The sequence below is a fragment of the Thermobia domestica genome, chromosome 8 (genome assembly GCF_964235325.1).
Source record: "Thermobia domestica chromosome 8, izTheDome1.hap1.1, whole genome shotgun sequence".
NCBI lineage: Eukaryota > Metazoa > Arthropoda > Insecta > Zygentoma > Lepismatidae > Thermobia > Thermobia domestica.
Window position 1 is genome coordinate 187362309 of NC_137461.1, and position 27464 is coordinate 187389772.

Sequence of the window (27464 nt, forward strand, 5' to 3'; positions counted from 1 at the left end):
AGTGCCATGTTCCACAATATGGAGGTCCGTTTTCCCATGCAGCATGATTTCATCTACACCATGATGGAACCACAGACAAAGGATGGCCGTTCAGCAACGAAGTTTGGGTGATATCGTGTTTCTGGCTCTCTCTGCACTAACGTCTGACCAGAATCAGACGACTGGCTGTATCGAGACTCACCGGAGAACATAACGCGCGCCAACTGGTGTTCCCCCCATGCAACATGTTCCTGACACCATGTGCAACGCGCACGTTTGTGCTCCCGTTTCAATGGCATACACAGCACATGCCTCCTGACATACAGGCCTGCTGTATTTACCCACTGAAAAACAGTTTCACGACTAAGACGTTGTCCTGTCGCCTGAAACAAATCGCTTGCCAGTTGAGAGCATGAATCTTGACGTTCATAATTGTGAGAAGCCTGTCATCAGCGGCCGACGTCTTTTTCGGACGACCTCCTTTATGGTGTCTACTGACTGTATGTCCATTTCTGAAGCAACTAAACAGCAAAAGACAACACTTTTGTTCACATTTAATTCCTGCCCCACGTCCACTTGAAATCAACCTAGTTCCAATCGCCAACGGTAAACTTCACTGAAATTTCTGCCAGCCATTGGAAGCTGTCTACGCTTGGTATTCCACACAGAAACCACCAACTCACTGCTTGCAGCCTCGGACACAACTTGGCTTTCATGTACGCTTCGTGTCAAAATCTGTTCGCCGCCTTTGTGACGGTGCTACGCACGAGCTGTGGCGTGCTCTCGCCTTACCTGTGCGTCTCTTTGTATAATATATTTTATAAACGTTTGATTAGCGTACATTCTCTAGACGTTTCTTCACGTTTCTTAACGTTTGTTCGTTTTCTTTATAGATGAGAAAGAAATTAAGAGGAACCTTAAATTAAAAGAGTTCCTTATTAGAGGTTTAAAAAAATGGGGAAAAGAAAGAGCAGAAATATATGACAAGTACAAAAAGCAAGAACAACCTTTAATTGATGCTATTGAGAATTTAGGTAGTGAGATTAAAGAAGTGGTATAACAAAACAAAAATCTAATAACAACTTGTTCCAGTTGTAAATAAGAGTGCAAAATTAGATTTGAAGTATTTAGGAACACCTCCAATGTATGATAGTTCTATAGAGGAGGACGATACGCCAGTAAGAAAAATTAAAGAGAAAGTAGAAGGAGTAAAGCCTTTAGCAACTCATTTTGGTGAGATTGCCACGAGATATTATACTCAAAGAAATGATTATGTATTTGGAATAATAAGTGTTGAGGAAGGTGGTAAAATAATGAATAAAGTACGAAATTCCAAAGTTAAAGTTAACGGTGCTAATTTAATAATTAATGGAGGAAACAATAAAGAAACAAAGTTTATGGGATCTGTTAACAATGAATGCTTCTAAACATATTGAAAATAAGGATGATGATGATTTTAAAAATTATGAAGAAATAATAATAAAATCAGGTGCTGTGTTTCAAAATTATAATCGAGATAGTAAAAGAGTTGCGTCTAGTAGAGATGCAAAATACAAAAATATTATAAAACCTATTTGGGGGACCAAAATGAAACCAGGCTTACCTCCAACTCCTAAACTAAAAAAAATTACCAAAGTCTGGAGAAGGAATTAAAGAATATACATAACTTCCTAAAGAATATATGTGGATGGATGATGTTAGAAAATTAATAGATAGATTAATTGTTATAGATGGAGATGAAAAAACTGGTAATAATAATTTTTACAATGAGAAAGTAAGTATAGTAAGTGTGATTAATAATAAGCTTTCACAATTTATTCCTAACGATGCAAAAGGTATAGGTTATTTGATAAAGATATTAAACACATTGCCACTAAGTTTTTAGAATGATGAAAAACTTGGTAAAGGGTTAATGAATAAAATTTTAAATATGAAAGGAATTCCAGAATTACATTTACCAGGCTACGAATTTTGCGAGCCCTTTACGAAGCTACAAGAAATATTAGAAAGAGAAGTTAAAGGTATTAACCAATTAAATGAAGCTTGCAAAGAACATGATATAATATAGAGATAGAGATAATAAAGAAAGAGAATCAAGACATATTGGAGATCAAGAACTAGATAATCAAGCTTGGAAAAGAGTATTTAGTAAAGACGCACCAATTGGAGAAAGACTTGCATTTTTTGCAGTTGGTACTGCTATGAATGCTAAAGTTAAGTTAGGATGAGGATTGTAATAAGTTTAGTTTAGTATAAGTTTTAGTGTAAGTCTTTTTTATGGTTCTCTTCGACATTTTCTTTATAATAAATAGTATGGAGAATATTGAAAGTTATGAGTTGCAAAGTTTTACAGCAAAGAGAAGAACATAATAATTTGAATAAACGTAACAAAATATTGATTTTGACTTTAATGTGGGAGATGGACTTATTCATCCTCACAGAGCAGACTGTTATATAAAATTTGAAGTTTTCGATGCTCAAGCTGGAGGAACATTTGGAGCTAATAATGCTAAAAAACTTGTAGATAATTTCTTCCCATTCCTCTTCTCTAGCATAGAAATTAGAAAACATGGAGTAGTTATACAGAAGGCTGTTTCAGCCTTATGGTAGTGAATTACAGACCCACTAGGGCGTAAAACCCCGTTTCCACCAGCGATCATGTTCGATGTGAGAGCCCTGTTGGTCAATGATTGCACGACATCGTAGTTTCCACTGAAGGAGACATGTAGAACATGTAGAACATGTAAGAAGTAAGAAGTAAGCTAAGCAAACTATGCTATGCAATTAGATGTGTAAGAGATAAGATTAATGTAAAACAGCTAAGTGTATATATTACTCAAATTTTCATTCTACAATAAAATATGGCTTGATGTTCTGGGGAAATGCACCTAAAAGTATTGCTATCTTTAGGCTACAGAAGAAAGTAGTAAGAATACTTGCAGGAGTAAAATGGAACTCTTCTTGCAGAAATATTTTTAAGGAACTTGGAATAATGACTCTTCCCTCAATGTATTTGTTCGAAATATTAATGTATTTGAAAAAACATAGTAGTGAATTTATTGTTAACAAAGACATTCACAGTTATAACACAAGAAGTAAAGACGACATTCACTTGCATGCACATAGGACAAATATATACAATAAATCAGTTACGCACAAAGGTACTCTATTATACAATCTACTTCCATCATGTATACAAAATCAGGTCTCTGTCAATAGCTTTAGATCCAAACTTAAAAGGTACTTGATAGAACATTGCTTTTACTCGGTTGAAGAATATGTAGAAAATAATTCGTATACGTAAAATTAAATGTATAGTAAGTAAATTAGTGAAACCATAAGAATCTATATGTAATAATAGTATGTATGTTTATGTATACTGGTATATATATAAATGACATGTCCAATTTCGTTGTATGACGATGAACGGATGCAATAAATTATGATTATGATTATGATCTGTTGAGCACTGCCTGATCCAGTTTCGCCCATTCCTCCTTGCATACTTTCCAAAGGCCACCAAGTGTGGTCGGACGACGCTTATTGATGTTCCGTTTGAGGAGGCCGAAAGCACAGAAGTCCATAGGGGATGCATCTGGTGACTTGACAGGGATGTCTCGAAATGGGATAGCCTTTACACCTGTCTCCAGTTCCATATGTGTCATGTAGGCCACCGTTCGTTTGGTAGTATGGCTGCTGGCCTTGTCCTGGTAGATGAACACTCTGTCAGTGTCATTGCCATACAAAGCCGAGGCATGTTGACGATAGGTGGGGTTCAGTACATGTTCGATATAATACGCTGCATTCACCTTGACATTTGATGACACCCGGTGTATCGGAAGCTTTCCTTTTGCACAGAAACCCATCACTACCATAAATCCCTTTGGAAAACTCTCCTTGCAGGAGCGAAACCACTTTGCATGATCGATTCCATCACTGCGGCGGTAGTAAATTGGACGCATCTGATGGGATCCTGTCAAATAGACCCATGCTTCATCTAAGGTGATCACATAACGCCATTTGTCACCTGCCAGGTAACCTTCATACAGCCTTTTGCATGCCACCCGCCGTTCTGCGATGTGCGTTGGCTTCAGAACATGGACCCGCCGCTTGTGTGGACTTCTGAGTCCCAAATTGTCGCGTACGATTCGATGTACAGTTGCAGTTGACCGTCCAACACGCCTCGCTATGTCACGTTGGGTGGGTGGATTCTCCTGGGTCACAAACCGGCGGACCTTGGCAATGACGTCTTGACTGCGTTGTGGAACCGGTTGCTTCTTTTGCCCCTTTTGACGACGCATGACAATGGTTTGCTCTGGGTTTGCATTGCGATGGATGGCTGCATTAATTCCCTTATCAGACACTGCGAAACCTTTCTTCTTGCATTGTGTTCTTATTCGGCTATAGTTGTAGCCTATATCAGAAAGTGCTACGATGTAGCCCTCCCAAAAAGGGTCGATTTTCGGCGGCATTCTGCTCACACACGTCTCTCCTGCACGGCTTGTACAAATGTGTCTGGCTACTCCGTACTGCGTGCGGCACAATGCTGACGCGAAACTAGCGCCTCTGGTGGCGACTGCAAATTGCTGCCATAAGGATGAAACAGCCTTCTGTAGATAGGATTGATTTATCTGGAACAACATCTACAGCTATCGGAACTTTAAAGTTTTCCAAACCATAAGCTGAATACTTAAAACAAGCAGGTTTCGAAACAGATGCTAAAATTAACTTACGAAAGAATTTTACAGTTTTATATCCGCTAAGATTAATTCCTAGCTTTTTCAGTGATTATAAAGCTAGGTTATGTGGAAAGGTAGATTGAGAATAACATTTATAAAACCTGCCAATAATAATGATGTGTTATATAAATGGACAGGAACAGGAGCAAGTGCAACAGTGTCTCGTGATGGTAAAATAACAGTAAATAGTATGGAGATAAGAATGCCAATTGTTGAGTTTGAATCTAATTACGAAAGCAAATTAAAATTAAATATTCCTAAAGAACCTAAAATTATGTTCTAATTTCACACTTACCAATGTGCACAAAAGAATGTAGAGATTCCTTCTTAGAATTTGACGTAACTACTCAATTTAATTCTAGACACTTTGATATGCGTGTTTTGTAATTGTAATTTTTCAAACTGATAGAAGTAACAATTAGACTGCAGATAATATTAAATTCGATCATTGTAAAATAAGGAATATTTATCTTAAGAGTGGACGCCAAATCTTTCCTAAAGAAAATAGAAATTTAAATATTGCTAATAATTACTATTTTAAGATGTATGAAGATTACATTTAAGAGAATAACATATGGAAATACGGAAATGTATTACAGTCCAGATAAGTTCATTAAAAATAGACCAATGTATGTAATTAATTGTAGTAAGAGGAAGAATGTATCTATAAATGAGAGAATTAATATATAGATTGTAATATATTTTTCAGAAGCAGTAGCCGATAATACAATTTGTTATGCAATTTTAATTGCCCAAAAGAACTTTACTTATGATCCTAAGAATGAGAAAGTAATAGAAGAGTTTTAGATTAAGTTAGTTAGTTCTTATATTTAATTTTTAGAACTTTTATGAGGTATTTCTCATAAAGGTTGTTATTAGATTTAAGAAAATGAAATTTTTAAACAAAGATTTTTTATTAAATAAATATTACAGAACACGTTGAATTTTTTAAAAAAGCTTGGAAACTTATAACAGAAGCCGGTTGTATTTTTTTTTTAAACAAGAATTAGAGTTGGACATAAAACATCAGATTCCTAAAATGGACAAAATAAAGACTGTTTGGTAGATGTATTTTAGTTGAATGTGAAAACTTTAAGGTACTTCTTCCACCCCGATTTATCAAACACTTAAATAATGATAAAATGATAAGTGATGTAGTTAAAGATGGATTAAAGCGTAATTAATTACTGAACTAAAACATAATTACCCAACTGATGAATTCTGTGTTTAAAAAAAATAAATAAATTATTTGGAGATTTTCTATGTAATAAGAAATGGCTTCCAGTTTAAACAAAAATATGGTATTACTGTTTGAAAACATGTTAAATCACAAGATTTAGAGAAAGGCAAAGCTTACGGAATAACATTATGAAAATTAATTCAAACATAATATACAGCTGGAAGAGTTTTAGTACGTTTAGACGGGAAATTTAAAATATTATTACCACAAAGATATAATGAAGATACAGAGTAAGTAATTAAAGATATGTGAAAATATAAACTATTTATGCGTTATGATGGTATGAAGCCGTTAAAAACGGATATTCTATGCATCAAATATTTTTCAAGAATGATCCATTAATTTTTTTTTAGAAAATCTATGAGGGAAAAGCAAGTAGTTAATATGAATTCTCAAACTTGATTCATTATTACTAGCGATTTTAAAATATTTGTAATGAGCATTGGTTTTGTAAACATAGCTAGACACGCAGCCCTGGATATGACGTAACACTATTACATTTTGAGAAACAATAAGATAATAATCAGGAAAATCTATTAAAAATAAGTAAAAATCATGGGTTAATAAATCTAAAAATAAATTGTAGAAAATGTGCTAAGCAAACAACTCTAAAGAAACGTTGAGAAACATATACTTTTCAATGTAACGGTAACATAACCAACATGGCTGCAAGGTTCTACAGGGTATCCAATATACAATGCAACCCGGAGTTTGGGATAGTAGAACTTTTGAACCTTGAAGTGATACACGAATAATGGTTATACCAAAATGAAGCCTTGTTCATGTATATATTTTTTAAACTAGGAAGCAACGATTGAAGTACACTAGGAACCACACAGTGTTGCCAGATGTAACCGAAGATGTAAATCAATTTTTTGCAAAACATGTAAATTAACTTATAACTCATACGTATGGATGTTCTGTCGTTAATTTTCAGTTTGTTTAGTTGGAGTAGCTTGGAAACTATGGAACAGAAAAAAGATTTTTTTATTTCCACCGATAACTAATTGGATGAGGCCTCTGTAAGAGGGAACTAGGGAAATCGTAGTTTTCATAAATTAACACTCTGAATTGGCAACTTTGCTGATGTTTCAGTGCATCGAAAGGTGTGTTAAGGATCTGTCTACGTTATTCAATTTCTGAAAACAGTAGAAAACAAACTTTGAAATTGTCAAGATAAAACGTTTACTTATATGCACCCAGCAACACTGCTACTATCAGAAATGAGTTACCAGCTCTCCAGCGGAAGCTGAGTGTGTCCCCTGTTTTGATTCAAACACTGGTTCACAAGTTTCACCAGGTTGGCAGCAACTTTACGAAGATTAGAAGTGTTAATGTTCTCAATGGCACTGCGAATGATCGTTTCCAGGTCTTGAGTTGTTCGAGAATTGTTCTTGTATACCTCTTGCTTTAAGTAGACCCATAGAAATGAATAGCAGTGTTGCCGGGTACATGTAAGTAAAAATTTTATCTTGATAATTTCGAAGTTTGTTTTTCATTGTTTTCAGGAACTGCATAATGTAAACAGATCCTTAACACACCTCTTGATGCACTGAAACATCAGCAGGGTTGCCAATTCAGAGTGTTAATTTCTAAAAACTACTATTTTCTTAGTTCTCTCTTACAGAGGCCTCATCCAATTAGTTATCGGTGGAAATAAAAAATTATTTTTTCTGTTCCATAGTTTCCAAGCTACTCCAACTAAATAAACTGAAAATTAACGACAGAACATCCATACGTATGAGTTATGAGTCAATTTACATGTTTTGCAAAAAATTGATTTACACCTTCGGTTACATCTGGCAACACTGTGTGCTTCCTAGTGTATTTCAATCGTTGTTTCCTAATTTTAAAATATATGCATGAACAAGGCTTCATTTTAGTATAACCATTATTTGTGTGTCACTTCAGGTTCAAAAGTTCTACTATCCCAAACTCCGGGTTGCATTGTATATTCCACACCCTGTAGAACGCAAGTCCCCCTCCCCATTAATCTGTAATAAAGACAGAAAACAACGTGCCCTGCGGGGCTCTAACCGCCTTCACATGCTAACGCTCGCTCGGCAATACTATGTGAATTAAATATTAAACTTTGGTAGAGAAAGGTAACAATTATTACGCTTTTAGCCAAAAACTAGGCGGACGACCAACTTGGGAATAAATGCCTAGCGTAGGGACGATCCTTACTTATGCCGACCAGCCTGACAGAAAGTTTCCCTGGTATTGGTCATTCTCACTAGACAAATGCTGAGATAACTTCTGTAAGGTCAGGGCCGTTGCGTTCCAAATCGTTGGCCCTCGTCTATCTCGACCTGAATCTTCGATACGTAATATCTATAAATCACAAAAATAGTGTAGTTTCGATCTGTTGTTCTGGTTCCGAGAGTGTGCCTATGATATGACCGAACGTTATTGTTAAGGCCCGAGTTCAAAGAACGAGTGAAGCTTGAGATGTGCCACTCATTGTTTCACGTGTTCTCCTGGGGACGAGTTGTAGCACTCGCTGCCTTCTAATCAAGGTGACCCGGGTTTGCTTCCCACTCCTGTTTTCCTGTCTACTGGAATGCGTCCTGCCCTGTTAGGTCATATCTTCAGCATACTTTTGTAGGACTCACAAACACACAGCGAATAGTCCTTCAGACGTCCTGACTTTCTTTCACGTACTTGTGTCAGTGCATGTAGTTTTGTGTTAGTGCAAACATTTAAACAACGTATATCATTTCCACTGTAGGGTGCATCAGTGCACAGGATATGCAACATATCATGTCGACGACAGGTTTGACAACACAATACAGGACGCAAAACATACTATTTTGAGGTTTAGCAACAAAGTGTTACGAAAAAGGCTCTACTTGTTTGCGGTACTACTAATCGAGGGTGCAACGTTGCATGCATTGATATCAAATTAATCTAACCTTCAATAATACACTAATGTTTCTGGTATGGTTGAAACGAGTTTACTGGTTATGCAACTACTTATGGCAACCTTACAATTTTCCATACTGTATCTTTGATTCGGTTTCCACTATCGACATGGCACAGACGAATTCTTTAATAATATTTTTCTGAGCAGAGTATGTACTTCTTTATTAAATTAAAATAATTCGTAACAGTTTCAGTATGGTACCGTTATCTTCATCAGACGTTAATTGGAATCTTTATGTTTATATTAATGTAGGTAACATAAACATCATATTATTGATATGCAATTTTAATTGTTGCTTTTATATAATTTTTAAATTTTTAAATACTTAGCAATAATGTATTGTTATAATTTACTGTTTCATTTTAAAATTTTGTAACTGTTTTTATTATATATATATTATCATTTTATTATCACTTTTCTCTTCTTCTCCCCAAATATCTGTTAAATTTGACGTTTCCTCACCAATATATGTTCTATAATGTAACTTTTCTTATCCATGAATTTTTATTCTTCAATTCTTTCTAATAACCCATGCTATAATTAATTTATTTGAAGTCCATTTGTCCAGTTCATGCATTTTTTTCTCTATTTTTCTCTCCTAATCCTTCGCGCTTCTTTCCATTTTCTTATTAATGTTCTATTCTCTTTTCTAAATCTTGTACCCCTCCTCAATCTATATTATGTCCTGTTTCTTTCACATGTTTATATATCGCGTTATTCTTTTTTAAGGCTTACGTCGTCCTTATGTTGTTTTACTCTGTCTTTAAGATTTTTTCCTGTTTCTCTAATATATTTCATGTTACATTTCTTACATTTCACTTCATACTCTACTCTTTCATCCTCTTCTTTTATGTCTTTCTTCTTATTTCTCCTTTTCTTAATCACTTCTACGATTCAACTTCCTCTTTTTCTGTATGTGTTCACACATCCTTTTCCTAATAAGTTCTTAATACCTATCTTTTCTCCAATTCTCTCTTTCCTTTGCCATTTTCTCTTTTCCTCTTCCTTTGTCTCTTTTCTGTGATCTTTCTTTCTCTCTTCTTCGATTCTACTTTTCTTTATATTCTTTATGTTATAATAATTTTTCTCTGGAAGATTATGAAACGGTTTTATGTCTTCTTTCTTTTTCTCTTCTTCACTATCTATTTTTCTGTTCTGTTCTCCATATTTCTTAGGAAGTTCTTTTTCATGCTACTATCTACGTCACTTGTTTTTTGACTGTAAATTCCTGCCGCGCATTCTTTGTTATACCATCTTGTGTTCAGTTTTCCTTCTTTTCGTTCTATTGTCATGTCCAATTAATTTATCCTATTGTTTTCTTCTACTTCTGTTTCCAGGCTTATCCCTTTTCCCTTATTTTCAATGCTTTTTACATATTTTGTAGTTGTCGTGTTGTAATTATAGTTGTAGGTTTAGAAAAATAGAATAGAACATTAATAAGAAAATGGAAAGAAGGGCAAAGGATTAGAAGGAAAAAAGAGAAAGATTAATGAACTGGACAAATGGTCTGTGGGATAGGTTGTTAGAAAGAATTGAAGAATAAAAATTCACAGATAAGAAAAAATACATTATAGGAAGAAGAGAAAACATCAAATTTAACAGATATTTGGGAAGAAGAAGAAGAAGAAAAATTATAGTAAAAGATAATAAATAAAAACAGTTATAGTATAAAATTTTAATATGAAACAGTAAATTATAACAATACCAATAACGGTGGATGCTAAGATGGTTTCAAGAGCTATTTACAGTTTTCCCAGTGGTTCAGCTCCAGGCATTGATGGCTTATCTCCACAACATCTAAAGGATTTGATATAAAAGTCGGCAGGGGAAGCAGCTGAAATATTATTGGAAAATCTAACGAGATTAATTAATCTTATTTTGAGTGGAAGAGTTTCTCAAGATATGTGAAAATATTTCTTTGGAGCCATACTTTGTGCACTCCGTAAGAAAGAAGACGAAATTCCTCCAATATCTGTAGGTTGCACCTTAAGAAGATTAGCTTCTAAGCTCGCATGCTCCAGTGTTTATCAGCAATGTTCTTCCTATTTTCAGTCCAACCAATTAGGATTCGCAACGAAGAGAGGGTGTGAAGCAATTATCCATTCAACTTTTATCCATATCGAACTTTTATCAAGAATCATGAAAATTCACAGCACGTCATTCTTAAATAGACTATAAAAATGCCTTTAATACAGTGGAACCTGATATCATGTTAAGTGAAATAAAGCAACAGCTCCCTGCCACCTTCCCCTTTTTCTGGCAAAGCTACGCTTGTCCATCAATGCTGTTTTTTAATGAGAAAACAATACTGTCTCAGGTCGGTTGCCAACAAGGAGATCCCGCTGGCCCAATGCTTTTCAGCTTATCAATCCATCCTATAGTTCGCAAATTATCATCTGAACTAAACTTATTTTATCTGGATGATGGTACTTTGGGTGGTTCCCCACAATCCGTTTTGCAGGATGTAAATATTTTATTAGCAGAGTCTAAACGCATTGGTTTAGAAGTTAATCCTTCTAAATGTGAACTGTTTTTCACATCTGGTCAAGAGAACCCCACTATTGTATCACAATTTCAACAGCTTCTTCCTGGCCTTCGAACAGTTAATGCGAACCAGTTATTTCTTCTAGGTGCTCCACTGCATGAAACAGGTTACGAAATAGTTTTAAGGAGCACCTAAATCAGCTTAAAACCGTTGTTGAACGGGTAAATATTTTGCCATCTCACTTGGCATATTTTCTTCTAAAAAATTGCATGGGTATACCAAGGTTACAATATTTTCTTCGAACTACTCCAACATGGTATATGCCATCTCTACTTCTCCAAACCCCACTATTGTATCACAATTTCAACAGCTTATTCCTGGTCTTCGAACAATTAATGCGAACCAGTTATTTCTTCTAGCTGCTCCACTGCATGAAGCAGATTACGAAATAGCTTTTAAGGAGCACCTAAATCAGCTTAAAACTGTTGTTGAACGGGTAAAAATTTTGCCATCTCACTTGGCATATTTCCTTCTAAAAAATTGCATGGGTATACCAAGGTTACAATATTTTCTTCGAACTACTCCAACATGGTATATGCCATCTCTACTTCTCCAAATGGATGCCTGTCTGAAAAGAGCATTAGAGTCTATTGTAAATATATCCATGAATCAAACGCAATGGACACAAGCTAGTCTTCCAATTCCTTTCGGAGGTTTGAACATCCGCAGAGTCTCCGAACTCGGTCTTCCAGCTTTTGTTTCCTCTTGTTATGGGGTGAGTCCACTCATTTCCAACATTCTTAACATTCCCGTTGATGTGGTCATTCATCACTTGACAGAGGCAATTGATGCATGGAAGTTCTTATATGGAAATGATATACTATCCACATTGGAAGTACAGAAAAGCTGGGACAAAATAATCTTAAAATCAATTATTGAGCAAGAGCTATTCTTGGATAATGTATTTGATATAGCTCGCTTTAAGGCTTTACAAGAAAAAGAATCTGGCGCATGGTTGCAATCAGTTCCATCGAGGAATATTGGAACTTTCATGGATAACAATTCTTTTCGTCTTTATATTGCTCTACGCCTTGGTATGAACATGTGTAAAAAGTTTACATGCATTTGTCGGGAGCAGGTCAATGAAAAGTGTTTTCATCCATTGAACTGTCCCAAAAGCGCAGGCAGAGTGTCCCGTCACGTTGAATTAAATGATATCCTAAAGCGTGCTTTGGCCAGCATAGACGTGCCTTCAATTTTAGAACCATCAGGGATGATGGGAAAAAACCAGATGGCATCACGTTAATCCCCTAGGAATAGGTGTAATGTTTAGTATGGGATGCCACTTGTGTTCATACTTTTGCAGCTTCTCATATCGTATTAACATCTAAGGAAGCTGGAAGTGCGGCAGAAACAGCGTGCAGACGAAAACATTTAAAATATACATGCTTAAAAGAGTACCATATTTTCATTCCCTTTGCTGTTGAAACAATGGGTGTTTTCAGCAAAGAGGCAAGAAATCTAGTGAAACAAATTGGTTCACAGCTGGTTGTGAAAACAGGGGATCCGCGGAGCAAAAAAATTTAATACAAACACTCAGTTTAGCAATTCAGCGGGGAAACGCAACTTGTATTTTTAAATCATTCCCCTCTGCTCCTATTATGGAAGAAGTTTTTTATCTTAAATAGTTGTAGGGGACATTGAGGACGAAGATCGGCCTAAGTACCAAGAACATTAATTCTTTTAATCCAAATTTCTAATACTTGCACTTCACTTGTATCAATAGTTTACTATATATTATTCTATGTATAGTATTGTGTTAGAATTGATAAATGCCTGATGTGAGTTATTGCATTTTGGATAATACGGAGGAAACATATTGAAATGAAGCTATGAAAACGTGACATCTTGTGATTTTGCTATAGTTGCTATAACTGAAAATGATAAGCAATTGACAGACTTTTGGGTATCTTTAAAAGGCACATTGGTTTAGCTGTGGGATCATTTACTCTCCAATCTTTGCAGTGTTATGTAAGTACTAATGGATTTCATTTTCTACAATCTCTAAGAGTTCGTTAATCGTGAATTGAAAATCATCACTTTTCTAAAGCTGCATATTCCCTAGAATGCAATTAATATGTCAGGGTAATTTATAGCCCTACATATAATTTGGCCACGCACTTTTCGTGTCATCATCCCTCTTCAACTACTAAGCACAAAATCCTCTAAATACGATTTCTAGTTTTCCTCAAAGCTTCTTCTCTCTAAGCAGCTTTCTGTAGCACTTTTTCTTTAAATGTTATTGTGATCAGTTTCGAATTTTTCCTCCATCATCTTATAGAAAACCTATTCACCAATTTTTCCGTTACATTTTTCCCATATATAACAGGCACAAGTTTTCGAAATCAAAACAGGATTCAGTTGATCTTAATTTCTTCTTTACATGACATCTGCTAATACCTGCTACACTTTCCTTAATACTAGCTCGAAAGGGATCTTTCATAGTATGTGCAATACATTCTTTCAATCATTATGGACTACAAGGGAGTATTTTTTTCGTAGTTACATGTAGTTATATCGTTCCAAACATCTTACTTGAAAAATTGTCATTAGAAAGTGACTGTACATTTGACACTCTGTTTTTAATCATACAAAATACACAAGCCTTCACACTTCGTTTCTACATTGCTTAACGTAAAATATGGAAATAACAGCCTAGTACAGAAAATGTGTAAATATGCATATAACTTACAATTAGGTATTTTATTTACTGTTGTTAATATTCTTCATTGAACGTCCAAGAACACTTAGTAACAAAAAATTAAGTTGTGTTTATTGTTCTTAATATTGTACATTGAAGGTTCAAGAGCACTAAATAATATAAATTATATTGTATTTAAGGTTCTTAATATTCTTCATTGAAGGCTTAAGAACACTAACTAACATAATTTATATTCTATTCTTCATTTGCTAGCCCCTAACAAATGAACAGATTTTTAAATCGATTATCCTTTTTAATTGCACCAGGTAGTTAAACAACAAGATATCATATCTCAGTAGTCGCACCCCAAATCAACCCTTTATTTGGACTCGATTTGTGTTACCAGTTTAATTGAGGGCGATTATTCCAAATGTATTATGTGAATAAATATCAATGTGAAAAAAAAAACTTATTGTTACATATTTAAAAATTTAAATTTATATAAAAAGCAACAATTAAAATTCTTGTTGTGGCGTGAATGTCTGCCCGCACTATTGGCACAGAAGAGTCCATAAAGGCCCTTCTTGTCTACGACACTTCTACAGGCAGGACATCTGTGTTGCTCGCAAACACCTGCTCCCAAACGCAGTGCACTGGCAATTCGAAAACTGTCATTGGGAAGATGTAATCCTAAAGAAGGTGACGGGATAGCATGGAGCCAAGCTCCTGCTTCTGGAGATGATGTAGCTAGAAGTCTGGCCTTATCTTCTGGGTTATCGGATGACTGAAGTAGAGCTGAAAAGTGATGATTTATAAGAAGATCGTCCCAAGAGGATTGTAGTCCTCTCTTATCAAGGTCAGGGGGATGTGATCCCACTATAGATGACCACTTAGCAATGCTATCGTTGACATCCGAATCCGATACTAGGCTAAGATCTTGTTAGAGAATGGTCTCGATCAATGGCTTAGCGCCATAGAATGAAGACAGAAAGGATGAAATAGCCAGACCCATGGCGCGACGAATGCCGAGACTTCCGTGGTTAACAGGAAGGGACGCCTGCAACCAAGAGTTATTGTTAAGTGAACAATTCAGGATAGATTCTAGACCGGTTTTCAAGGTGTTGTCATAGCATTCCAGTAGATCAGCATCCCGCCAAGAAGGAGCACAGCGAAGAAAGTATAGCAGCCTTGGCATGGACAATGAGGCACGTAGTAGGTAAAAGGCAGAGTGAGCTGAAATCAAGGAAAGGCGTGTAAAGAAGAATTCTAATTTAGAAATTTTGTCTTTTAATATTGTTCGTCTTGCCTCATTAGATAATGCTGCTCCTAATAAGCTGGCGTCATCTGTCGAAATTCTTTGAATCCCAGGTGCGGCTTCGTCAAACAGCTTGAAGAGGTTATTAGACTGCTCATTGGAAACTCCGAGAAAGCTGACCTCACATTTGGAGGAATTCATTTGCAATCCGATCTCCTTAGCCCGTCTACGGATCATTTCTAATGTCTCTAGTACTGTATCCTTGTCTCCAGCTATAGTCCCGTCATCCAAATACCATATGTTCAGTTCTGTATTTATACTATTAACGATGGATTGTAAAGTTAGGTCGAACAAACCAGGGCGAAGAGGGTCGCCTTGTTGTACGCCACGCTGAGAGAGGATTATTTCATCTCCTAAGTATAAGTTGCTCGGTTGCGAGTAGCACTGATGTACGTATCGATAAATTGATGGAAAACTGTTTTTTACCTGTATGAGCATAGAGTCACGATTCAACTCGTTAAATGCGTTTCTGAAGTCTATTTTCAGAAAAACTTTTTCCTGCTGCTGGTAGTACATACAAGCAGCGTGGACTGCTGCTTCTGCTCCATGTGAGACGCAAACTCCCAGTTGGCGTGGGGATAGAAAATGTGTTAGAGGTTCTCTAATTCTATGGCAAATGATTTTGGCTGATAATCTTCTCCACACATTGCCTATTGCGATAGGACGAATGCCGCCACTTTTCTTCCTCAAAGCTATTAGTGATGCTCCAAAGAAAATAGGTCGAATTTCCGTGGGCACATCACCGGAAATAATCAGGTGGAGAAAATCGCAGATGCGTTAATCAGGTGGTCTTTAGTTTTGCAGTCTTGTGAGAGAGGGAGAGAGGCAGAGTCTATATGTGAACCGTTGGGATGTAGTCGTGCAGACGGCAAGAGGCCAAATGGTATGACCCTAATACCGTGGAAGAAAGGAAAAGCACTTCTATGGGATTTTACTTGTTCCGACACCTTCGCCCCTTCAAATCTGCATTCTTCCTCAGCACAAGCTGGCAACGTGGCTGCTCGCCGGGAAACAGAAAAGCGCAGAAAGTATAGCAATTTACTCGACAAATATCATTTTGTCGCTATAGCTGTCGAATCGGGTGGTTCATGGGGTCCCGAAGGCCTTAACTTTATAAAAGAAGTTGGTCACCGCATTTATTTATCGTCAGGAGACGCTAGAGCAACCTCTTTTCTACTGCAACGCATCAGTATGGCAGTACAAAGAGGGAATGTTGCATCAGTTTTGGGAACGCTACCCTCTGGTAAGGAACTGGAGGAGATCTTTTGTCTGTAATCTCGGCGAAGGTTTGAGGATGGTGTTGCGAGGCTTATCACAATAACGTGTATTAGTGGATAATTATATTTTGATATTCTGTAAAATGTAAATTGTGCACTGTTCAAGGAATGTAATCTTTTGTAATTTTGCCAGCGGACTTAATTAAAATTGTATACCAATAATTTAATATTATCATGTTTATATTACCTACATTAATATGAACATATATATACCAATTAACGTCTGATGAAGATAACGGTACATTGTGAAACTGTTACGATTAATAAAGAAGTACATACTCTGGTCTGAAAAATATTAATTATTTAAGTAATTATTCCAGAGTCAAGACGAATTCTACTTTAATATTGAATACTCTTTCCTTTCCACCTCATTTTGACCAATCTTTATTTGCAAACATAAGCAAGAATCCACTAAGTCCTTTGGGGAATCCTTTGCGCAATTATTCTGGAAGTTTGATTTTGATATTGTTGAGTGCTACCCCTATAACGTCCTGTGTACAATTCCACACCTACTGTGTCAAGGTCATTCCTCTTTGTGCTATAGCGATTCAGAGCTCCGTGCCGTAAAATTTCCCACTCTCATAATCCACTCATAACTCATAACATGTCTACTTTCTACTCCCAAACGCTGTCATAGGAATTACGGAACACCCCATATATATATATATATATATATATATATATATATATATATATATATATATATATATATATATATATATATATATAAGGTGGACAATTTATAATTTATGGTGATTCCGCTATAACGAAGAAACCAAAAGAGAGAGTGAAACTTTGTACCAAGGAACTATAAGGAGGGGGCATCTTTGCATGTATTAAACAGAAACACTCGACAGTGTTGCTAACCTAATATAAAGTTTTATTTTTTTCAAATGGCACTACGTTAGGTTATTAAATATTTCAAATCAGCATGTCAAACGAAAACTTAAAGTATTATATTTATTATTCAGTGTTGCAAACTAAGGATGTTATAGTACCACAAACATTCAAAGTTTGGAAGCCTCTATTACACGTACAACACAATGGAGATGGACAGGACAATGCACATCGAAAGTACCTTATCGTTGCATACCATGTTCATTGTATGACTTTTTTTCGAATGAATAGAAACGGAGTTATCAGGGCTTGAAAATTTGAATGTTTTGAAGGGCTTTATTTCTTAAAAACGCTTAGATAAATATCATATCTGGTTATATGTATGGTTTGCAATGATTTTTTTTTTTTTGCCGTAGCAGCATTTGGAAGTATCAAACCGTTCTGCAGATATAATAAACATATACTGAGCATAAACATATGCTGATATGATAAACATTCAAAATTTTACTTTATTTAAAATTATTTAAATTTTCGTAAAATCACAATTATTACTCATAGTTTTTATATTACTGTTATCTGAAATGGTTAATACATGATGATAATCCTTAAACAACAGAAACGTGTTCACGGAAATCATCGTGACATCAATGTATCATATCTAGGTCAAGTGTATTGCAGATTTAGGTATGTATTGCTAGTGTTTTTTGAGGACAGCAGTAACAGAACGACATTCAACGTGATTTACAAAATAATTGTTAGTACTGTGTAAATTGAACCGAAATATTAATTTTATTTTATTTATTTATTTATTTATTTTTTCTCTTTTTCAGTGTCAATGTACGTTCAGATTCGAAGGCAAGTTCTGTGAAAATGAAATTATGATCAACATCCCTGCTTTCTATGGTAGGTCCTTCCTGACACATCTTTTACCTGGAAATACTACAAGTCTTGAAATTCGCTTATTGGTGAAAACACTTGCCACGCATGGGCTAATTTTTCTTGCTCAGCTGTCTGAAGATTCTTACATATCGTTATACTTGGAGACCGGACGAATAAAATTTATTTTTTCATGTGGTGTACAAACTATGGTTTTCATGGAATTCCAACACAAATTTAATAATGGTTTTAGTTTAGATATACAAGTCAGGTAAGTATTTGAGATTTAAAAAGCAATACTCATTGTGATTACTAGTTTAGTCGTGGGTTTTTTATTGCTAGATAAATGTGGTGTAGCATTCTTTATTGAACCGCGTGGGACGCAAATTACCTTTTACGTACTCGTCAATTTATCAATTTCAAGTCAAAAGTCAGATACAATTCAGTTTATTTATATTTCAGTTCTACGTTGCATGGTTTCATCTTTGAAGTTAAAAGAGATAATGAGAAATAAATTATGACAATAAAATGTAGGTGAAAGGAAAATATGTAACATCCATACCCTGAGCAGAATTCAAACTCTAAACATACCACTTCGATCGTAAGTATACCTTAGACCGTTGAACCGTACTAGCCGGTTAGATATAGTTTAAGTTCGGGAATACATTACATCATTATTATTAAGCTTCAAACTACGTATATTTGCTTTCTTTGATATATATTATCCTCAAGTTCTATAATTGGCTGCGATCGTTGGTTCGAGAGGGAGAATGATATCTGTAAATTTTAATTTAGAATTCTATCTATTTGCTACTAATACCTCGAACTACCTGCAATCTTATAGCGAGGGAAAGAAATTAATGTAATACTCCCAAATACCTCTCGCACCATGATAACATGTAACATATTCCAAATCATTATTTAAACTTGGGAGAAATTTGAATAATGATCGGGAGCAACGTGTTTAGTCACGTTTGGGCTGCCAGTTAATGAAATGATAACTCGTTTTCATACCCTTTTTTTCCTTTAGTACGAGTAACAATCCACTATTCCCACTAGGAAGTATATGCCGCGACCTTACCTCTCGTACTTAGAACTAAACTATGATCTGGTTACATAAATTATATACAATGTTATTTTATAATTTAAAATATCACATTTGTCAAAAACTGATTAAACTACAGTTCTTTTAAACTTTCTCGACTGATATCAGGTATTAATATTCATGAATATACTCTGATGTGAGCAATAATTACATTTATGCAAAAATAGTAATGATATTAAACTACAAAATACAAATAGAAGTAACGCCTGTATTAAAAATATATATCAAAGATCAATATAATCATAATCTCTTTTCTCTATTCCTTTTTTTAAAATTCCTGGTTTTGTGGCTCTGAATATATGTCTGCGCGCTATACTTGATATATATTTTTAACTACAGAACACGACAACATTAATTTAATTTCGGTTCTGTCAATATTCCTTTTACTGAGTCTCTTACAATGAAGTGCTTCCTGGAACAGCTAACAACTAAAAGTACTGTAATAATGTCCCGTATCTCTCAATTGTATTCTCATCAAATCCCAGAAAATAGTCTTCTATTCTACTTTTCGAGCTCCCTACTGAACTTGCTATAACGATTACGATTTAGTGCATGATGTATTTCAAAACTACGAAAATTGCACTATAATCACCAAATAAACTGTTGACATAGTGCTCATAGTTCTTTTGGCAACCACTTGGACAATAGCTATGACTTAAGTCTGCCAACCGAAAAGGAGAATTTTGATTGTGAGTAGTGCCATGATCTGTCAAATCAGAAGATATTTTTGAACTTTACAAGACAAACCGAAAACTGCATTGTATTCGGAAACCATGTGATAGAACCAAAAAAACTACTCTAATATTATTTCAGAAATGTAAGACTGTTCTATATACACACACACACACAGAGATAAATATTTCCCACTTTTGTTGCAACTGAGTCCCAAAAATAACAAAAGTATAAACTTTGAAAATCTTTAAGTTTTACGTCCCATGGTTATGCCCAAAAGTGTAAAGTATCAGTGTAGCAACTTAAGGTCACTTTTACCAAACTGGATAAAAAAATAGTTGTAATAAACTTTATTTCTTGCAAGGACGGCTGAATAATGTCGATCGCAAATGATGCCCCAGAAACTTGGCATTATTGTTGGTAGCAATATTGGCAAAGAACCCTTGGTCCATTACTGGGTGTCTACATAAACTGGTGTATTTAAACACGTTCTGTATATAGTTTTGTTGAGCAAAGTACTAGTATTTTGCGTATAATACTTGCTCTCTAAACATTCCACTACTGGAGTACGTTTATTTCTGTTTAATAAATCATTGTATGGTGGGTTCATAAATTATCCTTGAAGTACTAAATTTATTACTAGGAATATTATTTCGGCGTACTAGATCAGGAGCTGTTGTGTCTAAGGTAACATTTACGGTTGTCGAATGCACTATCCGTGAACATTATTTTATTTATTTATTTATTTATTTCTGAAACAGTTTTTATGAACATTTTTTCTATTATGAGTTTGAACCACAATATTTTACTTTGATTTTAATTTTTGAGCCACTTTAAATATATGCAGTATGTTCTTCTTTTAATGTCCCTTTATTATTATTATTATTGTTTTTCTTACCACTGTTTTTGCTTTCTCTTTTCATTCCTAGGTGTGATTTCTCAAGTATTAGTTATTGAGTCTTCAATTACTTAACCCAATAATATATGAACCTTGACATTATATAACATCATAAAAGCATATAAACTAACGTTACTAACAAAAAGAATTAAAAAACGGATTAACTGATGTGATCCCAGCGGGAATTCAAGTCGTTCGGATTCCGCGTTAAGCTGTAGGTCCACTTCTCATATAGCCTCGTTGCTGTAAGGGACGCTAAAACCAAAATAAAATGAAATCCAAACTAATATGAGTTCGATATTTTAAAGGAAAGAAATACGAATATTGAAAATTTTCGAATCGGTAACGGAACGGGAACGCAATCGGAATATCCGTGCATTGCATTGTAGTAATAACGTGTAATTTTACTTGAACAAAATGTAAAAAAAAAAAAAAAATTACCAAAAACATATCTTGTAAGAAAAAAAATGTTTTCAAAACAAACTCAACTGAAACAAGAGTCATCACAAATATATATACACCCAAGATATTTACAAAAGTATATGTCCTTGTAGATTTTGATGCTGTTGACTATCCAAAATATTGACATTTCTAGCTAGCTCATAGTAATAATCCAAATTACTTTTTATATTATAACAAAAGAAATTCTTTCTTTACTAACATGTACTGTTGTTATACCGAGATTGTCACAGAGAAAATTCTTTAAAAGTAATTAACAGCACTAGCTTATGGTTTCGTAACTTACTATATTATGCACACAGATATCAATTATTACATATTACCCTAATTCCCTAACATTGAAACACTAACCAGAATATGTGTTTTTGCAAAACTCTACACTATTTTGTTTTATATAATAGCAAAGTAACCTACTGAAGAAACACAAGAATTACTATCGAAAACTATGAAGACAGTATGGCATGGTAAGTTAATCCGGTAGGTTTATTAAATGATTAAAGTCTAATTTGGTACACTTGTCTTATTCCAGTATCTCTACATAATTTTGCTGTGATTGTTCCTTAATTTTATCACTATAATCTTGCGTTGTTCGCTTGTTGAATTTTTTCAAACACTGTTCCCATAAATTTGTTGAACATAATATTGTTTAATTCCGCCAAAGTCAAGAAAATCGAGAAATAAAAGATTATTAACAAATTTAGAAATTTAGAGAGATACGTTAACCCTTAATCCCCGACGTGGAGTCCGACGGACTCCGCGAGTAATTTAATACCTGTATATGTCCTTTTATTTTTTGTGTAGCTCCACGCCCCTTCAGTATCTTCAAGTCTGGTCAGTTTGAACGTTGTTCTGTAGCGGGCGTGCTGAAAGTTTATTTCAGTGCTGCTCGAGCGTTTGCGCGGAGTCTATGGGACTCCATGTCGGGGTTTATGTAACATTCTGTGCTATACCTGATTTACTGTTTCCAGCTGATAAGGTGGATTTAAATTGTGATATCTGTTAAAATTGAATTGTTTCGTTATATATATCGTCCGCAGCATATTCAAAACAGGTAACCTCCCTTTTCTCATGAACCCCTTGCGAAACTTCCTGACGACTCCCATGACTGGAAATCAGAGTTTTCCACCACTTCTAGTTTGAGTGGGGGAGGCATAAAGGTCGAGAAGAAACAAGGGGACGCTGAATGCACACCCAAGAGCCATATCTCGCTATGTCTTACCGTTTCCGACTCGGATCGAGATTTAAGCCCGTCTCGACTCGTCTCGAGAAAATGTCTCGACTCGACTGGCATATATATATATGCTGAAAGTAGTGAAAGAGCTTTAAAGTCATTTGCTACATTCTAATTTCTGAGATTCGAGCAAATACTGTAGACCAGTATCATGTCAAATTTACTTGCTAGAACAACAACAACAACAAAAGCCTTTACACTAAATGCTTAATGGAACATAATACTAAGAAATCGTGTGACTAAATAATGACAGATACAGTACGTTTGAATGGAATGAAATACTACGCTCAAATGCGTTTCACAAGCATCGTGTATGAGGGTAATTTTGGGGTTCATCGGTTTCTTTTTGCGCTTTCTTCATCCCACTATTTTCGATCATTATCATCATCATCGCCTCAGCCTTTGCTCCCAGTGGAATACAAAAACGAAATTTAAACTAAAAGTAAAAAGAAAATACTACGCTCATTTTCAATAGTGAATTCTCAGAACGGTGGTAGAAAAATGGGAAAGCTATTAAGATTTCTTTCTTTCTTTCTTTCTTTCTTTTTTTTTTTTCAGAATGAACGTTTCTATTACTTCCCCAAAATTTGTGTACAATAAAGAACTAAAACAAAAAAAAAAGCATTAAAAGTAAACAAGTCAATTCAACAAGTGAAAAGTAAATTAGCGTCTCAGTAATTTAACATTCTACATAAATACAATATGACACAGCATCCAAATAAGAAAACAAACAAATTTCATTGCTTTTTAAGGCTCACAAATCATTCATTTCGAACACAGTTATCCACTGTTAGGAGCAAATTTAGTTTTTTTTTTTTTTTTTTTTTTTTTTTTTAGATCTAGCTCGAAATATTTACAAATTTCACGTGAATTAAAATTGTATAGAATTACAATAGGATCCCTTATGATGAATTAACAGTTAAAAAGAGCATTAAAACTGGAATGAAATCCTCCAAAAAATCAGCAAAACCTACAATAAAATAACTTCTGCATCCACATAAGAACGAAACAAACAGAAGAATGTAAAATCCAAATGATATTTCCATTTATACTCACACAAACTATATTTCCTTTAAGATACCGCTTAGCAGTACGATTTGACAATATCAGATATTGGAAACAAAGTGCAAATTAAACGTTACTGTTGGAAAACACTGATCTGTAAACGAAATTAAGAGCAGGGAATAAACTACATGCAACTTGTTTTTCTTTCATCTCAAATATAGCCACTATACTCGCTGTGAACGCATTAAGTTTAAATGAAAAGTATATCTAATGTTAATTCTCTCAAAATGGAATGAAAAAAAAATTAACTTAATACAACTGCGGAAACATTTTTGCAAATTCAAATATTCGTATTACAAATTAGTATAAATACTGTATTTCTTAGTTCTTCACATAATAGGGAATATTTTTTCGAAATTTCACTCCAGTTTTATTTCCGCGATTTTTTTATAGTTTGCAATTTTAGGCGAAACGAGGATTAGGCCAAACGAGGATCCTTACTTCGCCCAAAATGGCGGATACAAGTCTTATCATTTATCTGTCAAAAGTGTCAGATAATTGATTAGGCGAAATGATGATTAGGCCAAACGATATAAGATCATAATTCTCTAATAAGAGATAATATTTTAAATAGCTTATAGTCAAAAATTGTATATTACTTTGGTGTTACTTGATATTGTGGGACTGTAATTAGGAATATATGACATAATAATGTGTGTATAATGGATAATAAATACGTAGAGAGTTTGCACGTGACGTTTTATTTCTTTTATTCATTTAGCTGATTTTTCTTATATAATTTGAAATAGCTTCAAATTGTGTATATAAGATTATTATATTCTCTAATGCTAGTAATTCCTCTGAATTTCATTTCCCATTTATGATTTGTTAACTTTAATTTTAGTTTATTATTTATTCATTTATATTTACCACTAATTCTATTTACTATGACGTTGGCTATTGCAATGTATAACTTAACATTTATTATTATTATTATTATTATTATTATTATTATTATTATTATTATTATTATTATTATTATTATTATTATTATTATTATTATTATTATAAATATTATTATTATTATTACTTACTGATAATATTTATTGATTTTGTGCGATTAATTAACTGGAATATAAAGATTTTTAGTGGGTAATAATCTTCTATTTTTTTGTGTGTGTGTCGGAAATTAGTAATTTCCTTGTACATTTTTACAATCCTATATGATTTCTTAATAAGATTTTATCTCGGGTAGAAAATGTCAGGACCATAATTACTAGGGCAACCCAAAAGCATAACAGCAATTTACACATATGCTTGGTACCTTGAACATGATTGTGGTTATCTAAGGGTCAAGAAGAAACTAATTTTAAAAGCATAATAAAGCATAATTTTAGAGAATAAAGCATAAAGCATAATTTAAAATATATAGCACAATTCTTGGAAAATTCTGTTTAACTTACTGTATTAATATTTTTTTAAACCAATATTTACAATGCAAAATCATTGAGAACATAACAATGCAACAATTGAAAGCTTAGCTTTATTTCTGTAAACAAACTTTTCGGTGCAATCCTTTCATGTGGAAAAAAGGAAAAGAAGAAGAAAACTTTCCGCCAACAATGAATAGTACACAAGAACTCCACACTATATTGTTATGTGTACCTCTTGAACTTGAGCACTTTCTGTACTTTTTGGTGGCATTTTTCCCTTCCCCTTTCTGTATATGCTAGTGATGGGCAAACCGATTCACCTCTGAGATCGCCGCTCAATAGTTCGCTCACTTAAATGAATCGATTCATTTGAACGACTCAGTGAGTCACTTATATTTTTACAACGGGGAGAGGGAGAAGTTAACTGAAATTGTATTATCAGACTAAATGCACTACATAAAATGAATTTAAAAGGTATAACTCCAATTTCAGATTACAAGCATACTGCTATTAACAAATTTAACTTTAAAAAATCACAGGATGTTACACTTTTAAACTAATGCAAATTACAATTAAAAGACGTAACACACAAAAATGCAATGCAGATACAAAATACACATACAAATTAGATTAAATAAAATTACTATTAATAAGTGTGAAAATACATCACAAATGCAAAAAAAGATATATGCAAATTACAACCTAAACGAATCAAAATACGGAATGCAAAATATTACAACTGTAGACTCAATGCTATAGCAATACAATTTTAGAATTACTGCAAAAGAGTTACAACTTTAAATTCAATGCCAAAAATATTATAATTTTATTACAACATCGTGAGAAACTAAATTTTTCCTAAAAATATTGACGACCACATTCCCTTTAGAATACACATTTTAATCAAAGTAACGAGTTCGCCCCGTGGCTAAGCGGTTAGCGTACGCGCCTTTGGCGTAGGAGATCCGGTGTTCGATTCCCGGTAAGAGCTCATGTGGTTCGGGTTCCACGTTTTCAGTAGGTCCACGTTTCATATAGCCCCGCTGCTGAAATGAAATATTTTAGTTTAATGGCAAAGGATTAAATTATGTAGAATAAGGAAGACAATGATTAAAGCAACTGAATGATGATGGAAGAATTGGTGGAATGAGAAAGTGGGAGGAAACGGAGTACTTGAGAAAACCCATGGACATGATGTCCACCACGAACTTACTTGGCCGGGGAACCAACCAGGGTCCCCACGCACCAGAAGTAAGCGCTTTACCACTGAGCTACAATGCCTCGCTACTGCAAAGGACGCTAGACTCAAAACCAAATCAAATCAGGCTCGTAGCCAGCCCAAAAATGTAGGGGGGCTCGGTGGATGTTAGGGAGGGCGATCCAACCATATTATAGTTCATCACCATATTATAGGTCATTTGCAAGCCTACCGTAAAAATTTTAGGGGAGACAGTAAAAATTTAGAAGTGGCCCGGCTTCCGTGCCCCCCGTGGATACGGACCTGAATCAAATCAAAGTAATATGATAAAAACTGAATTCGAAGTAATTGTTAATAACTATATGAAAAAAATAATTTTAAACGGTTCAACTGTTTTCCCTTGGCGTGATTACAAGATTCTTGTCATTTTTATATAATAGACGTATTGTATCAATAACATAACATTGCAGTTTAAGAACTGTTTTAAGTACAGAAAACCTTAACCGGGGCATCGGTCCCACCCATCCCAACCGTGTGTGCTTCCATAAAATTCACGCATGTTGTAGGTACAACTTACGGGAAATACATCACAGTCTTACGAATTTCCATATAGGTCTATATTATAAAAGTATCTTAAAATACCCTTAAGTATACCTTCGTTATTTAAGCTAAAATTACCTTTTGCAACGAAAATAATGAACTAAGACAATCAGGATCAATTCTCTCTTATTATAAAATATATTTAAAATTTGCTGTAATTATTACGAATGTATTAGAATTACATATGCTCATTTTAACATACCATTTCCCTTAAGAATTGTATAACACATACTTTTGTTTAAAACTAACAGTTGCACAATATTGATGTATGAACAAACGCAGAGTGACTAATCTCTACTGCTGGTGCGCTCTCGTTTTCATTCGTTTTCTCAACTGAATATTCAATTGTCTATGTGCGATTGCAAGAGCGGATCCAGGGAACAGGAAAGAACCAGTTCTTTAGGGCTTTTGCGTACTTGACCTACTCCCCCATTCTGCAGATTCGATTTTAATTGATAGCTAAAAGTTTACGCTTTTATCAATGTGAG

General features: G+C 34.5%; 1 protein-coding gene across 4 annotated transcripts in view; it reads left to right on the forward strand.

Moving 5' to 3' along the window:
* Nucleotides 1-27464, forward strand: part of eys (eyes shut) — a 1117243-nt gene that overhangs the window by 421944 nt on the left and 667835 nt on the right. For all 4 annotated transcript variants that reach the window (XR_014132762.1, XR_014132763.1, XM_081769320.1 and 1 more), the window contains exon 9: nt 18330-18646. Coding sequence is in view for 2 of the 4 variants with exons in the window: in XM_081769320.1 (XP_081625446.1) it covers nt 18330-18646 (317 nt within the window). In the remaining 2 variants the exon portion in view is untranslated. The remainder of the gene's footprint in view (nt 1-18329; nt 18647-27464) is intronic.